The following is a 15192-nucleotide window of genomic DNA, read 5'->3' as shown; positions in this document are numbered from 1 at the left end:
AGAAATGAGCATTTCAGATAAAAATTAAGCCACACTTCTATCAAAATTTGCTTGGGAGCGTACTGTATTATTTCGTTCAGTTCAATTTGTGTTCCCATCCATTCCATCTACTTGGCAGACGTTCTTGCAACATATTTGGTTCTTGATAAAGGGAGAACTGGAAAGCTTGCAAATGTGTGCATGTTTAACTGGCAGTTGGCACCATTACGGAAAAATCCAGTTGTGCACATTGAAAATTGGACAGGACATGCCAGATTAGGACCTGCTATATGGAGTTGCCTAGCTACTGAGCTTGTGCATTTCATATGTAACAATGCTGCGTAACTTTTTTTTCGCAGGATGTCAAGTGCAGTGGCAACTGGATGTGGGCAGCTAAGCTCCCTGGGGAAGGTGCTGCCCTGTACGAAGCCTGTCAAGCTATGTGCGTCTCCATGGCAACTCTGGGGATTGCTGTGGATGGTGGCAAAGACTCGCTCAGCATGGCTGCACGTGTGGGCAAGGACACTGTCAAGGCTCCCGGTAAGCTGCGACATTTGAAAGACTCAATGGACCGGTATACTTTAGGAAACAGTTCACAACAAACTTGAAAAGCGTGGAGGCCTAGGATAGTTGGTCACGCATATTTAATGAAAGCAGTGCAAGAACAGGATGGGAGTAAGAAACAGATAGCTCACAGTGCAGAAGTGTTGTCTCTGTATGTTTCTGTAAGGTGCTGCATGTATTATATATGTGAATACGTCTGTTATTACTGTCTTGTGACTCATGCATTCTTGTACTAGCACAATCTGTCTGCAACACACACAGTATTCTCAGGAGAGTATGAGTCATTGCATAATAAATGCATTACATAAATTGCTCTTCATCAAATCTTCATGTGTGCTATGCATACTTAAATATTTGTTTAGTCCTGGTTTTCTTTTCTGGCACATTCTTGTCCATCTATGTAGACGGGCCACATGTGCTTGTAGTTACTGCCATCTGTAGCTTTTCCTCCAGTTCTGCCATAATGTTTCTTTCTTGCAGGAGCCATTGTCGTGTCCACCTATGCACCATGCCCCGATATCACAGCTACGGTGACTCCCGACTTAAAGCTTCCATGTGTAGGAAAGCAAGGTGAATGACAGCTTAAAACATTGTTACATGACCCCTTTATCTAATCACTTACTTATGTTCTGTGTATATTTCTGTGGATGCCTTGTTTATAAATTTGGGTGTGTTTAATTAAGTAAATTTGTTTGTGGAAGCAAATCAATGTCTACATTGTGGCATTGAGACACATAAGACATGCCAGTGTACATTGTTCCAATGCTGGGTGTACATCACAGCCAAACATTTTTGTTATTACAGTTTTACGCGGGGATAGCTATACTGCTTTCACATTCATAACCCAGTAAAATAAACCTCATTGGGTCCATCTGGTTCATATGCAGGAACACAATTGATCTTTATCTGTTTTGAGTTGGCTTAAATTGAGTTTTGGGGTACAAGTTCTGCTCTGTGAGGCATTTTGACTGGGAGGCTATTTTTCATTGAGAGCAACGAGTAGATTATGCTGTGCGTTTACACTGTTCACTTTTCTTCTCATTATCTAAGTGTGGACTACATAAGTGATCACCAATCTTAATTTTTTTGCAATTGCCATGAAATAGGTGCTAAAGATTTATTTTGTTTCTATAGGGCTACTACTTTATGTCAGTCTAAATGCTGGAAAGAAGCGCCTGGGAGGTACAGCCTTTGCTCAATGCTTTAAGCAGCTCGGAGATGACGTGCCTGACTTGGAGGAGCCTGTAAAACTTCGCGAAGCCTTTGCTGCCACACAGGAATTGTTGAAGGGTATGTTGACCAGCCTTCTCAAGTAGGCATTGTAGACTACAGATCAAACGGTAGAGGATGATATTCTGGTTGTGATTGGGAGGCAGAAGTAATGCACACCTTGTAATATGTGGAATAGATAAGCAATGGTCTAGCGGAGTAACAAGATAGGTGTCAAGGATAGGGAGATGCAGTCGAGAGTGACAGAAAATTTAATGGAGTGATGAGATTAAGAAATTTGTAGGTATAGGGGGGATTTGCCTGATGCATGACAGTGCTAATGGTCTTTAGGGTAATGATCTTTAGGTTTGGTCTTCATACTCCCGTGACCACTGGATGAAAAGAGCTGTTTTGTCGGTATTATAGCAACACTCACGTAAGGTGATATATATATATATTGTTTGATGGCTCTCTTCAGTGCATTGCCGTTGACTTATAGACGTAGCAATAAAAGTTATAACGCTAACTGGTTATAATGATGGAATTTGTTTGCCCCCACCTCCAATTGTATATTGAAATTGTGTATAATTAGCCCAGACATAGCAATAAGTAAGGTTATAACAATAGCGTTTCCTGGCTTACTCAACATTATGATGGCTTGCACTTTTTTTTTTTTCATGCTCAGTGTTTAGTACACAAAGGAACACACAATATTATTTTTGTTTATTTCACTGAGTACCTGGAGCCATCGCCTTTTAAAAGGCATTACAGCAGGGGGCTGCATCAAGTTAGTAAGAAGTCTTCTTAGCCACCCAAAGCATGAAAAAAAGCATCATTTCATGTTATACTAACATCTTGTACAAAAGGGTTCCAGTCTTGAATTGTACAAACAAAGGAATAATGAAAAGTGTCACTCCTAAAAGGAATTTCACCAACTAGTCAAGTTTTGCTTATTAAGTTGATAAATTACTTTCTTAGATCTCCAAGAGTTCATGGCGATTATTGTCAAGTTTATTATGTTTCTACCATATTGTTTTACTATTTGCTCACAATTTACAAAAGTTTTTCAGACATGACACTTTCCATCTGCGTTTTTAATGTCATAAGCGCTGCTGCCATTTGCAGGTGGTCTGTTGACGGCTGGACATGATATCAGTGATGGTGGTCTCATGACTTGCCTGCTGGAAATGGCATTCGCGGGAAATTGTGGCCTGGAAGTCAATGTGCCCACAGGAGGTGCTGGTAATGTCCTTGAGGCCCTCTTTCATGAGGAAGTTGGCTGGCTGCTTGAGACTGATCCAGTTAACGAAAAGCGCATTGTTGAAGCCTACCAGAGGGTTGGGGTGTACTGTGTTCCCATTGGCCACAGCAAAGTCTTCGGTCCTCAAGCCAAGGTAAAAAAGCCCAAGCATAAGATATTCTGCAATGGCTTTTTATTTCAGACTAGAGATGGTATGGTGTATCCTACTATAAAAAAAATAATGTAGCCCTGTAAATTCTGTCTAAATATGCAACTTTTTAATCAGATTGAGTCGTGAAATGAAGGTGTCATGTTGATAACTTGTAGAAAGAAAGAAAGAAAAAAAGAAGTATTAGAACTGCTCGCTGCTAAAAAAATAGTCAAATCACAACAGCTCAAAGTAAAGGTATTACAGCAAAATGTTCATTAAGCCCTCTAAATAGCTGTAGTACGGTTATAGCCAATAGTGTGGCTATAATAGCCAATAGTACCATACTGCACACATTGATCACAAAGGAGGAAACATGTATCATAGCTACAAATATTTGTAACCCTTGTAATCAGGCAGCAATATTTTAGTTCTTTATGTGTTGCTGCATTACCATAAAGATCTTTTTTGGTGATATGTACAGTACTCGGTAATTAAAATGCGATAATTGGCTCCCATGGAGGCCGGCACGTTTTAGCATCACCAGTGAGTGCTGGGTGATCAGTGGAGGGCCAGATGCAGTCATAATGCGTCGCAAAGGCCCAGACTTTCATTGTAAAACACAATTCATCAGCTCAGTGTCCCCAGTACCCACCAGTGGAGCAAAAAGCACTGGCCGCCGTGCACCGGCTGCCATGATTATCGCCTTTGAATCGCTGAGCACTGCAGAATGACCAGTGCTTGTTTTCTCATAGAAATAACTACTGCAACACATTTGAAGATAAATGTGTGTTTATACCTACAGAACTTTCTCGGTCGTTCACTTATTGGACATGATTGGGAACCTTTGAACTTCCAATTTATGGCACATGTTAAGTAATGAAACTTAATGTTTCTATGCTGCCGAATATATTCTTAGCCAAACGCAGTGTGTTATACAGATATAACTTAGCGGAATGTAAAATTTTTTTTCCCAAATCAATAGCAGTGTGTGCTCTGAAACAGTGTAATGGGACTTCAGAGGCTACAAACTCCATTACAGGTGTCTGTGAAGGTTGATGGTACAGAGGTGATCTGTGGAAAAGTGTCCGAGCTGCGTGACAACTGGGAGGAGACTAGCTACAAGTTGGAGCTTCATCAGTGTGATCCTAAGTGTGCCACTCAAGAAAGGCAGGGGCTTTTAAAACGCACATTGCCTCCATACAGGTTGACTTTCAGCCTGGAGATTCCACGACACAACCCTGGCAAGTATTGAAATATCCCAATACACTGCCATTTCTTTTCTTCCATTATTAAGTATAGGCAAGATGAAACGTGACTGTAGCATGGCGTAATTGTTAATAATACTTATGAACATTTACCGTGGAAATAAATTGCTTAGGAACCTTTCATTGCTAGAAAGTTGATTCAAAAAACAAATTACTGTATTTTTTGGTACTGAAATGTTTTCAAATAGGGAGGCTTGAGAACAATTGTGGCTAGTAGATGTTCCTACTGTGCTTTTAATGTTAGCATTTAGGCACTGACGCTTTTCATGAGCATAGAAATATGTTTTTTTACGGTCGAGATGATAAAGGATTTGAAGCTACACTTAGTTAGTTGGTATTAAATAGCTATGGCCAGCTGACAACTAGACAAAGGCGTACGCAGAAAAGGGCTTAAGCAAAAGGTGATAGTGTCCCTATTTATGTCATCCCATCCCTGCAACCATGTCCAGTTGCAGTTGTCAGCAGGCCATTACTATTTAAGACGACAATTGTGAGCCTTCTAGCTCATAGGAACCACTCAGTGACAGGTCTGGGTTAAAAAGCAAGCTTGAAATCAAGCTGTACACAACTTCCGACTTGTAGAAGAAATCAAGATGAAATGTTTCAGGCATGTTCATTGATAAAGTCAAAACTCAAGAGTGAATAATGTGCAAATATTGACATACCAGTGGTGTCCTTTTGTATACTTTAGCTTTGTGATGAACTTCATTTATATTTACTCATTCATTTGTATGTTGCACTTGAAGTGGAAGTTATTTATTCCTGAGTATTATTCTAATCAAACCTCCACGTCATTGCATTCACATAACATGTAACAAATATTTACTCACTCAATTCATCTTGGTCCTCAGACTCAATGATGAAGGTTGCTGTGCTTCGGGAGGAAGGTGTGAACAGCGACAGGGAGATGGCTGCGTCATTTTACATGGCAGGCTTTGAAGCCTGGGATGTGACTATGACTGACCTCCTGGAGGGAGTTGTCACGCTGGATGGCTTCCGAGGCCTTGTCTTCCCTGGCGGTTTTAGTTACGCTGATGTGCTCGGCTCGGCTAGAGGTGGGATTTTGTTTTACCTTTCTATCTTGTTGTGTGCCCCCTTTAATATTTTAAAGAAAAAGACAATGAAAGAGAAAACAAGAATAATTGGAGGACCACCATATCGTGCGCCTTAAACCAGCTGGCCTCAGTGCTAGTAAGCTGTTGCGGAAGGCCTTGTGTATAAATTCTGCTACCAGGTACCACAAGCATAAATAACACATTTCGAGTGACTCTACTTCGCAGCACAGAAAATTTGGTTTTTGGTTGTTACAGGAGCATTTTTGAAGTTTTGTGTGCAGCATTGTAAACTGAGCACACTAAGTTGCATATCAACCTGCACATTGGCGTGATGCAGTTTTTGTACTGTTGCATTACTTTCCAATGTGGTGGGTCATTTGCATCTGCACCTAGTAAAATCATTTATATAAGAGCAGATTACATGATCACATGAAATCTAGCAGGCAAGTTTAATGAAAGTCATGTATACCCTGTGCCTGATTGTCACTCCAAATGGAAACCGTCTGGCTGTGGTTCTAGGTTGGTAATTCAGTTACAATGCAGGCACCAAAAATATTTGCCCTCAGGGGATCGTGCCACACTAAATAAAAATGCATGTCAAAGAATATTCTTGTTTTTTCAAAACATGTACATATGATGCACACTTCTGGTGTCCTTGCTGGCGTTATATGGCTGAACATGATGTTGTAAAAGTTTGATTCCTGGCTTTGGGGGCTGCCTTTTCTGGATAGAATGCAAAAATACCCATGTACTAAGATTTTGCGCGTTTACACATGCACACACACACACACACTTACACAAACAGGTGGTCAAAATTTATTTGTAGTTCTTCAGTACAGCTTTCCTCATTTGCCACATAGCAGCTTTGAAACATTAAGCACCAATTATTATTATTCTCATTATTATTATTGTTGTTGTTGTTATTACATCTTGAACCTTCCTTTTGCACAAAATAACTATAATATGGCAGCGCAGCCATTGAAAATGAAGGGCACTTGCTTGAAGCTTACCTAGTTTGTATACACAGCCAATCTTTTGTCTCATTGTACCTCTTCCCTCATGCATAAATTTATGTAAGTTTGCATGCATAAAAGTATTAGAGCTAGGTGTGCAAATATTCGAAGGTTCTGAATAAGAAATATTGTCAAATTTGATTTGAAGAATGAATACGAATAGTTGCTGTTTGTAGATATGAATAATTCTTTAATAGTTCTTGAATATCTTAAGCTATCAAATGAGGGTGATCAAATGAAGGATTGAAGCAAAAGTGCAATAAATTTCATCCCAGCGGCTGCCATAGACATAAAATGTGAGAAGTTACACAGTGAAGCGTGCTATACATCGCTCAGGGAGCCAGGCTTTTCCAGCTAAACTGCTATCATTTGCACTCGTGGAAGAGTACTGAGTATGCAGATCAAATTGCATTATGTATTCACGCTGATTTAATTGTGCTTTTAGTACATAAGCAATGCTTCATAATTTGCAATCTAATTGCAAAGGCTTGTTAATGCTGTAATGTGAACATTGTTTGTTTATCAATGATGAAAACGGCTGTTCACTACTTAAGAACTGTAAGAAAGTTATTAAATACTCTATTCAATTTGCTTCTGGCATTATTATATTTGTATGTGATTTAAAAAATAACTATATTTGCACACCCCTAAAAAGCATTTCTGGTGATCTTGTTGCATGAAGACAATTTAATGGATACAAAACCTACCGATTGTCTAACCATGCGTATTCTTGAAGTCCGCCTCGGTGAACTGTGATTAAACTGCTTGGTTCAAGGTTTTTGTTAACTACTTTGCTTTGTGTACTTGTCTCATTTATACTGTAAAAGAGCCTAAGGACATAATGGAGGGTTGAAAAAAGCCAGGTCTGAGTCCCTCCTCTGAACCTCCCACATCCTAAAGTATGTTATCCTCCCTATGCAAAAGATACTTCTTGTTCTCTTTATTCGGTATCAAACATGACTGAGTTCCAGACAAGACTGTTTTTTTTTTTTTTTTCCTTGTATTGTTGGCAGTGGTTGGTTTAATCCCACGCTGTAGCTTTTGCAAGTCGAGGACAGATATGACTGCTTATCTTTTCTGAAGTGCATTTCCACATAGCTTTTCTTTCAAGTACTGATAGCCTACTGATAACCCATTTAGGTGAATGACAGTTAGTGCAACTGCAGAAGAAGAAAAAAAAAAAGTGCTGTCGCATCAATGAACTTGAATGCCACACCCTTGTGCTATTCCTGCAGATTGACAACAAATTTCTTTTGGCCTTGTAGATGCCTTGGTGGCACTTGTGACAAATTTTAATGCCTGAATTCGAGATATTTTTTGAAGTACATTTTCCTTAGCTATTATTAGCTTTAAAAGCATATCCACTGCACTGAGAAGCACCAGTAATTGTTACTAACAGCTCCTGGAAACACTTCATAGATGTAACCTTCATAGCTTAAGAATGACAGAGGCGCCACACAGTGGAAACTGCACTTCTTGCAGTGCTTGTTTGCTTCAAGCATTAAATCTTATTTTCATGCTGTACAGTTGCTTTAATGTAAACTTCTGCTTGTGTGTATAATATTATGCAGTTATAAATATTAAATAATCAATGCGCTTGAAAATGAAATCATAAGGCTCGGCATGCACAAGCCCTCTTTTTTATTACTTCTGCTTATGATGCTGTTTATGCAATAGCCCCGCTGTAAAGAACTACGTACTAACAGAGTATTTCATTGTTTAAATAATTGCCATTATGTTCCTCTGTGCATGTCATGGCTTGAATGGTGGTGTGATGTAGGAGGGCTTTTGTGACATTAGGTGCAAACAAATGGACGCACCAGGCCAACAATGTTGCCTCTCTCCAAACTAATATTTTTTTTTATCTACCATTCAAGCTTAAGAGTCAGCCTTTTGTTGAAACTGTGGTGTTGCTTTAGCACATTTATTTATTTATTTACATGATGGTTTTACATTGCCATGGTTATGAGTGTCATGGTCGTGTCATTTTCTGTTATGGTGGCTCATCCTCTCCGTTCTCTTGTCCCATGCTAAAGGTAAAAGAATTTGCAGTGATCAAAGCGAGAGTAGTGGTTTGGTGGTGGGGGCACTTTTTTCCCTGGTGTCTCTCCAATACACTCCTGTTCTGGAAAATAAAATTGTATTGAATTGTTACAGAAGACTGCTTTGCAAAATTCAGTGACAGAGTTCTCGGCTGAATTCAGTGTGCATCCCTGGTTTGCAATATTGCGTGATAATCAGCCACATTTACCAGGTGCTCTGCAACACGTTGCAGCAACTTCAGTACTATTCAATTTTGAAGCCTAGACAGGCCATAACAAAAGAAACTCAATTAATTATACACTGCACGCTCGATGGAATGAGCCTTAATACTATTATTATTGGGTCAACAGCTAACGATTGCAGTATAAAGAACAAAGCTCTGAAAGCTTCTGTATCAGTAATCCTTTAGCTTTAACTGTGGTGGTTTCAAAGTGGTGTCTAGCAGTACAGGATGTATGCCAATGCATGAAGAAATGAAGTGGGTATTGACAAGTCCCAGTTGGCATTGTGTTGAGTTCGTGTAACTCTTCAGGCTGTAAAGCTGCAGATAGTGACAACAAAAGTTTGCCTCCATCTCCAGAGCTTTCGAGCCATGATATATAAAACAAGGGGCCGACTGGACGTTGTGGTGTCCGCTGTACCCTGTGCACAAAAACTTTGCTTGTTTGGCTGGACACCTGCTCACAACGGTTTCTGGGATTGCAGAGACCACAAAAAAGATAAACTACTCTGTGGCTAAACATATGTTCCCGAGTTAGGAGCACTGTGTAAGCTACATCATTGAAGTACAGGATGTACTTCTCAGTTTCAGACTGTATGTTAGCAATGTGTAGTGTTTGGGGCTTTTTCTTTCCACATTACAAAATCTTCTTGCGGGTAGGTATCCCTTGTGCAGAGTCTAGCCACCATATCTCTTGCATATTATGAAAGTCGAGTGTTTGAGCAACAGAAGCTTTGAGGACAGCCTGCTCCTCATCTGCGATTATTATAAGGAGCCTCACATTTACCTGTGCATATCAAGTGGCATCAAGTTAGCAAGCGTGTATATACTATATATATATATATATATATATATGTCTGACTTGCATCATTGCAAATGATGCACACCACATTGAAGGACTGCGCTTATTCAAGAATTGTCACTGGCTTTTGATGGGCTATGCATGCCAGGAAATGTTGAGCTGCTGAAAAGTTCAGTGTTATCAATTTAGAAGTGCTGCGACTTGTCTGCTACATCTAAATTCCATTTTCTGACACAGGTTGGGCTGCGAGTCTCATGTTCCATGAGAAGCTGGCTGCACAGTTGGCTGCTTTCAAGAACAATCCTCTCACATTCAGCTTGGGAATCTGCAATGGTTGTCAACTGATGGCCTTGCTGGGCTGGGTGGCCCCGTACACTTCTTGTAAGCCCCTATAGATGCTTTACTTTTTCTTCATTTTTTTAATTCCTTACTGCAAGTGGCACTGTCAAAGCTATTGACAACCTAGACCTAATAAGCTACAAGAACAAAAGAAGAATTTTGTTAAGTTGAGAAAGCATTTTATTTATGGCTATTTTGTCATCATCAGCCTATTTTATGTCCACTGCAAGATGAAGGCCTCTCCCTGCGATCTCCAATTACCCCTTTCCTGTGCCGACTGATTCCATCTAGCACCCGCAAATTTCCTAATTTTGTCACACCACCTAGTCTTCTGCTGTCCTCTACTGCGCTTGTACTGTGTGTGTGTGTTTGTGTGTGTCAGTTCTTTGTGCCTCATCGTTGTCCTTGTCCTAGCCCAAAGAAGGATTCTCAACTGGATGAGCTGCTCAGAGACTATGCTTGATTGGCCACTAGGATTTGGTTCAGTAATTACACTATTTATTCTTTAGAAGAAGGCACTATACCTTGTATCAACGCCTTTATTTTATTTTCCTTCCCTCTCCTTTATGCCAGCATCCGGATCAGTGGAGCCGGGAACCCAGCTTCTACACAACAAGTCTGGACGTTTTGAGTGTCGTTTCAGCACAGTGAAGATTGAGTCATCTCCAGCTGTCATGCTCAAAGGGATGGAAGGTTCCATACTAGGGGTCTGGGTTGCACATGGAGAAGGTAAATATCTTGAGTTCAGCTGTGCTGGAGATAGCCGTGCACGTGATAATTTTGAATGCTTTCGTAAAGGCTGCCTTTGTATGCTTTGGTGGCTCAGCAGCTATGGCATTCCGCTGTCGAGCACGAGGTCACTGCATCAATTCCTGATCACTGTGACTGCCTTGCACTCCAGTGAGGACAAAATCCTAAAATACCCACGTACTTATATCTATTGGTGCAAGTTAAAGAACCCCATGTGGGCAAAATAAATGTAGCCTTAACTTAGCGTTTATTATAGCCCGTGTGTCATTGGGGACATTAAATTCCATAATTTGACATTTCTTTCAGCAGTCCGTCATGCACTTTGCATCGATGCAATCTTCTTGAGCCTGCATATGTTTAGTTGTAACTATAAAATGTTGGGGGATTAATGAAAAGCGATTTGTTCTTGCTGAAAAAGATCAAGATTTGCGAGATGACTAGCTGCTGGCAATTTTTGAAGCTTTTCTTGAAGTTACAGCCAGGTCATATGACATCCTGACGAAGAGCCAAACTGCATACCTGTCACGCGGCAGTTGACATAAAAAACGGAACTTGTGTTCAACTCATAATCAACAGCTGGCCACATGTTTTTTGAGAGTTAAATAGCTATGTGAAAATGTATACCCATAACCTGGCCAACAGGCCTGCAGATGTTTTGTGCACTTTTACTAGGCTTGGCTTGCAGAAAAACACCAATGCTCTTTGCTGCAAGTTTGTGAGGAGAGGTATCGAAATTGGTGCTAGTACCATACCTATTAAGTGCATATGTTATGAGCACTGACTGCACTCGGTGTTACTGTTGCAATGTGTTCCTTGAGGTAATTAAGAAGTAGCAAATTATATAGTTCATCAAAATGATAATGAGTGACTTTCATGCAATTTCTGATGTGCACTAGTGCGAATAATGTAATCAAAACAGTCTGTATCACATAGCACAAGTTTGCCTGCTCTATTTGTCAGTTTGACTTTCCTCATGCCAGCTGTCAGAGTATCCGCTGACATGCTCTGTGTATACGGAGTGTTTCAGTGAACACTTCAAAATAAAATTTTAAAAAAATTGCCTGTGGCAGAAAGCAGACTTCTAGTCCATTAGCTCGTCTACTAAAAAAGGCGGACATTACTCGAAAAAAGAATTGAAATGCATAATCGGCTAATTACCAAAATTATCTAATTACATTTTGGCACACATTGCAATTTAGCGGGTGAGACTGCAAAGCATATCCACTTGGAAAGGATTGCATGGACGCCACCATTTACAAGATATGTGCCGTCAAACTTGCGGTAAAAATGCACTGTCGTTCCACTTACTTTCTTAACAAAAACGTGTCATCCTGAGAATGTGTCCCAAGTGGATCCACCTTGCGAACTCCCTGGCTACAATTTGTAAATTGCAATATGTGCCATAAGCTAATTACTTGAAAACTTAATTAGTGAATCTTAAAGCGAAAGCTTTACTAACTCTGTCGAGCCAAGTTTCGCCATCGCCAGCAGTTTGACCTTCATTTGACCGCAGCTACGCTGTAGCCTTGGCAACGCATCATGTGACTCACCACACCGAGCTCCGCCGCCGCCACCGGCTTGGTGCATGCGCTCTTCGCAGCTGGGTCACCGCCTGACCACGTGACTCGCCGCGCGCCTGGCTAAGAGGAGTGCCATACTCGCCTAGTCAGCGCGAGCTTATGAGAGTGGGAGGCTTTGAGCCGTTGTCACCAAGCGGCCTCTGACCACCCCGCGGGTATCGCCCGGCGAGCTGTTTCATTGGCGAAGGTCCAAAATGCAACACACGTCGCACCATCAAGATCAATGTAGCGAATTCATTCGTGCCCTGTCTGTTTCTGCTTCGATGCTGCGCGTGTTCACGGCGTATCTTTGCATGTCTAGCACTTGTGGTTTCCCTGTGGCACAACAGGCGTCACATCGTTAAACGATGCATGTCTACCTAAGCCTAATCACAGTCATGTCTAGCCACCGACCTAGGCACAGTCGTCATTCCTGGCTTAACAATGATTGTATACCTAAGTATAATAATTACAGCTAAATCAAAGGTTAACCAAGTGAAACCAAGACTTAACCAGGCTAAACCAAGCTTTCTCTTTGCATATACCCAGGGTTAGCTGAGTTAAGCCGCAGCCAATCTTTTAAAAATTATTTGATTATGCATTTCAAATTTTTGTGCAAGTAATTTTCACCTCTTCGAGTAGACCAGCTCATGGAGTGCAATTGTGCTATCTACCACAGATAATTAAAAAAGATTTTTGAAAGTGTCTGCTGAAACACCTGGTATATGAAACATTTCCAGCAGTATAATGTTACCTTATTTGCATTGCCAAGTAAATAGCTTGACAGAATTGCTTCTTATGCTAAACCTGTCAGTTTGATTCATAATTGTGTTCTTTTGGGAGGGCACTGTTGCATACCATCTCATTTTCACCATTTACTCTTCATTGTAAAGCAGCACACTTTATATTGCCATTGGAACAGATTGTGACCCAGCTAGCTCCAAAAGCCATATGACACTTCAATACACAAGCTCTCTTTCCTATCTGCCGCTGCTGTATAGCGCATTGCATTGAGGTGAAAGTACCTGTACATGACACAAATAAAACATTCCATAAAGTTGTACAATTCACATTACCAACTGAACAGCTGGAATAGAAATGCACCTGTACATCAGGTTGACTTGTCTTGTGACTATGTTCCCCCTGCGACAGCAGCTATGTGGTATCTCACACTGAAATGAAAGTATGTGTATGTGACACAAATAAAATGTCCTTTGCAGGTCGATTTGAGTTCCGGCAGGATGCCTTACTTGAGCAAATGGAGGCACAGCAGCTGGTAGGTATGCGCTATGTGGATGACGCGGGCCGTGCAACCGAGGAGTATCCGCTCAACCCGAATGGAAGCCCACGCGGCGTTGCTGCTCTCTGCTCAAAAGATGGCCGACACCTGGCCATCATGCCCCATCCAGAGCGCTGCTCCCTTCCTTGGCAGTGGGCCTATGTGCCACAAGAGTGGCAGGGAGGCCAAGGATTCCGCGTCTCGCCCTGGGCCAAGCTCTTTGCAAATGCTTACGACTGGTGCATCAAGACGAAGGCACACTAGCGGTTCCAGGAATGTGTAGTAGCAGTGGTGGACATAGCAGCTCTGCCACTCACAGACACACAGCATTCTCAGGGCAGCTTACACATCAGCCACTTCAGAAATGTCACATCACAATCTTGCTACTTCTGCTTCTATCTTTTTTTTTTCTCCCCACTGCTGGAACTCGAGGTATTTTTTGTAGGAATGTTTTCTTTCATTCAGTATGACTGCATTGCATTTGCAAACATTCTGGCATTTATCTCTGCTGATTCCCCTGCTGTTAATCTGCAATGGTGAGACTGCCCCAACAAAGCTGCAAAGGGGAGGCTATGTTCACTTTACCTTCATGTTCCTGTCATTACAAAGGAGATCTCGAATCTTAATCTTTCTTTTGTTGTAGTCATAAAACTTTAGAACACTTGTCTGAGCCTTTTAGTATAGGTTGCCATTCTTTTCGGGATTCAATACTTTCGTCCAGTAAAGTTTTTCCAATCCAATCCAAAGCTTACAGAATGATTCAAAATGTTTCGTGCAGATTGGACAAAGGATGGCTGCATGCTGCAGCTGGCCCAATTGCATTTAGTGCTTCTTTTTTTTTTAAGTGAAGCCCTATTGTCTTACTACACAAACATCTCAGAGCAGTAAATTCACTGAAATGTCGCATGCCACAGTCCTTTACATAGGATTCACGTTTCTGCTTCTTTTTTTTTTTTTTTTAAAACAAATCTTCTTGCGGTGTCTCAATTGCTCCAAAATAAAGTGTTAAGTACTGGCCGCAATAAAACTTCTGTAATCAGAAGTGTATAACATCCCCTAGTAATTTGAATTCTCATGGCACTGCAGAGAAATCCATTACAAAAAATAAAAAAATACAGCTGTTAAATTTAAAATGAATGTCCAGCAAGTTCAACATTTTTGTTTTTCTATGTCAATAATTGTTGCTTTAGTGCCATTGCTAGCAGATGTGGTATCAGGCCACAGAGCTCTTTTCAGCATTTAAACCAGCTGTATCTTTGCAGATGAACGTCCAACATGCTGTTGCATGTATTAAGACAAAGTGTACTTCCACAAAATAAATAAGCACTTGTGTGCCCACACTACGAAAGTATGAAAAAGTGAAAATAAAGTTATTTCTGCATGAATGCTGTGTGTATTCAATAGATTGGTCCAACACAAGCATGCAGTTATGATCATGGAATCAATGCACCGACTGATTGGCTACAATGAAAGCCACAAGAAAAGCTAAATAAGCTTTTTCTATCGGATGTAGTGCACTGGCAAAAACAATGGCACACAGCTCCTTCGCAGCAGTTGTGTGCGAAACAGATATTTTATTTCATGCCGACTGCATATACAGATAGACATGACAGGCTAAGAAAACTATTTTGGGCCAGATACACTAAAATTTCTCTTATGCAAGTGCAATAAACGATTTTCTTTGATCGCTGCCTGTTTTGCCACCTTGTTAGCTATTTTATCAG

The 15192-nt window shown here is 40.8% G+C and overlaps 1 protein-coding gene across 1 annotated transcript in view; it reads left to right on the top strand.

Moving 5' to 3' along the window:
- Pfas (phosphoribosylformylglycinamidine synthase) overlaps nucleotides 1–14853 on the top strand; it is a 40348-nt gene extending 25495 nt beyond the window's left edge. Inside the window, exons 15-23 of the mRNA XM_050184318.3 lie at nucleotides 339–519; nucleotides 1024–1113; nucleotides 1678–1833; nucleotides 2878–3146; nucleotides 4183–4384; nucleotides 5260–5463; nucleotides 9779–9922; nucleotides 10454–10609; nucleotides 13410–14853. Of these exons, the coding sequence (XP_050040275.2) occupies nucleotides 339–519; nucleotides 1024–1113; nucleotides 1678–1833; nucleotides 2878–3146; nucleotides 4183–4384; nucleotides 5260–5463; nucleotides 9779–9922; nucleotides 10454–10609; nucleotides 13410–13732 (1725 nt within the window). The 3' untranslated portion in view covers nucleotides 13733–14853. The remainder of the gene's footprint in view (nucleotides 1–338; nucleotides 520–1023; nucleotides 1114–1677; nucleotides 1834–2877; nucleotides 3147–4182; nucleotides 4385–5259; nucleotides 5464–9778; nucleotides 9923–10453; nucleotides 10610–13409) is intronic.
- The last annotated feature ends 339 nt before the right edge of the window (nucleotides 14854–15192 follow it).

The sequence above is a fragment of the Dermacentor andersoni genome, chromosome 4, assembly GCF_023375885.2.
Source record: "Dermacentor andersoni chromosome 4, qqDerAnde1_hic_scaffold, whole genome shotgun sequence".
In the NCBI taxonomy this organism is placed as follows: domain Eukaryota; kingdom Metazoa; phylum Arthropoda; class Arachnida; order Ixodida; family Ixodidae; genus Dermacentor; species Dermacentor andersoni.
This window is presented reverse-complemented; position numbering and strand designations above follow the sequence as displayed.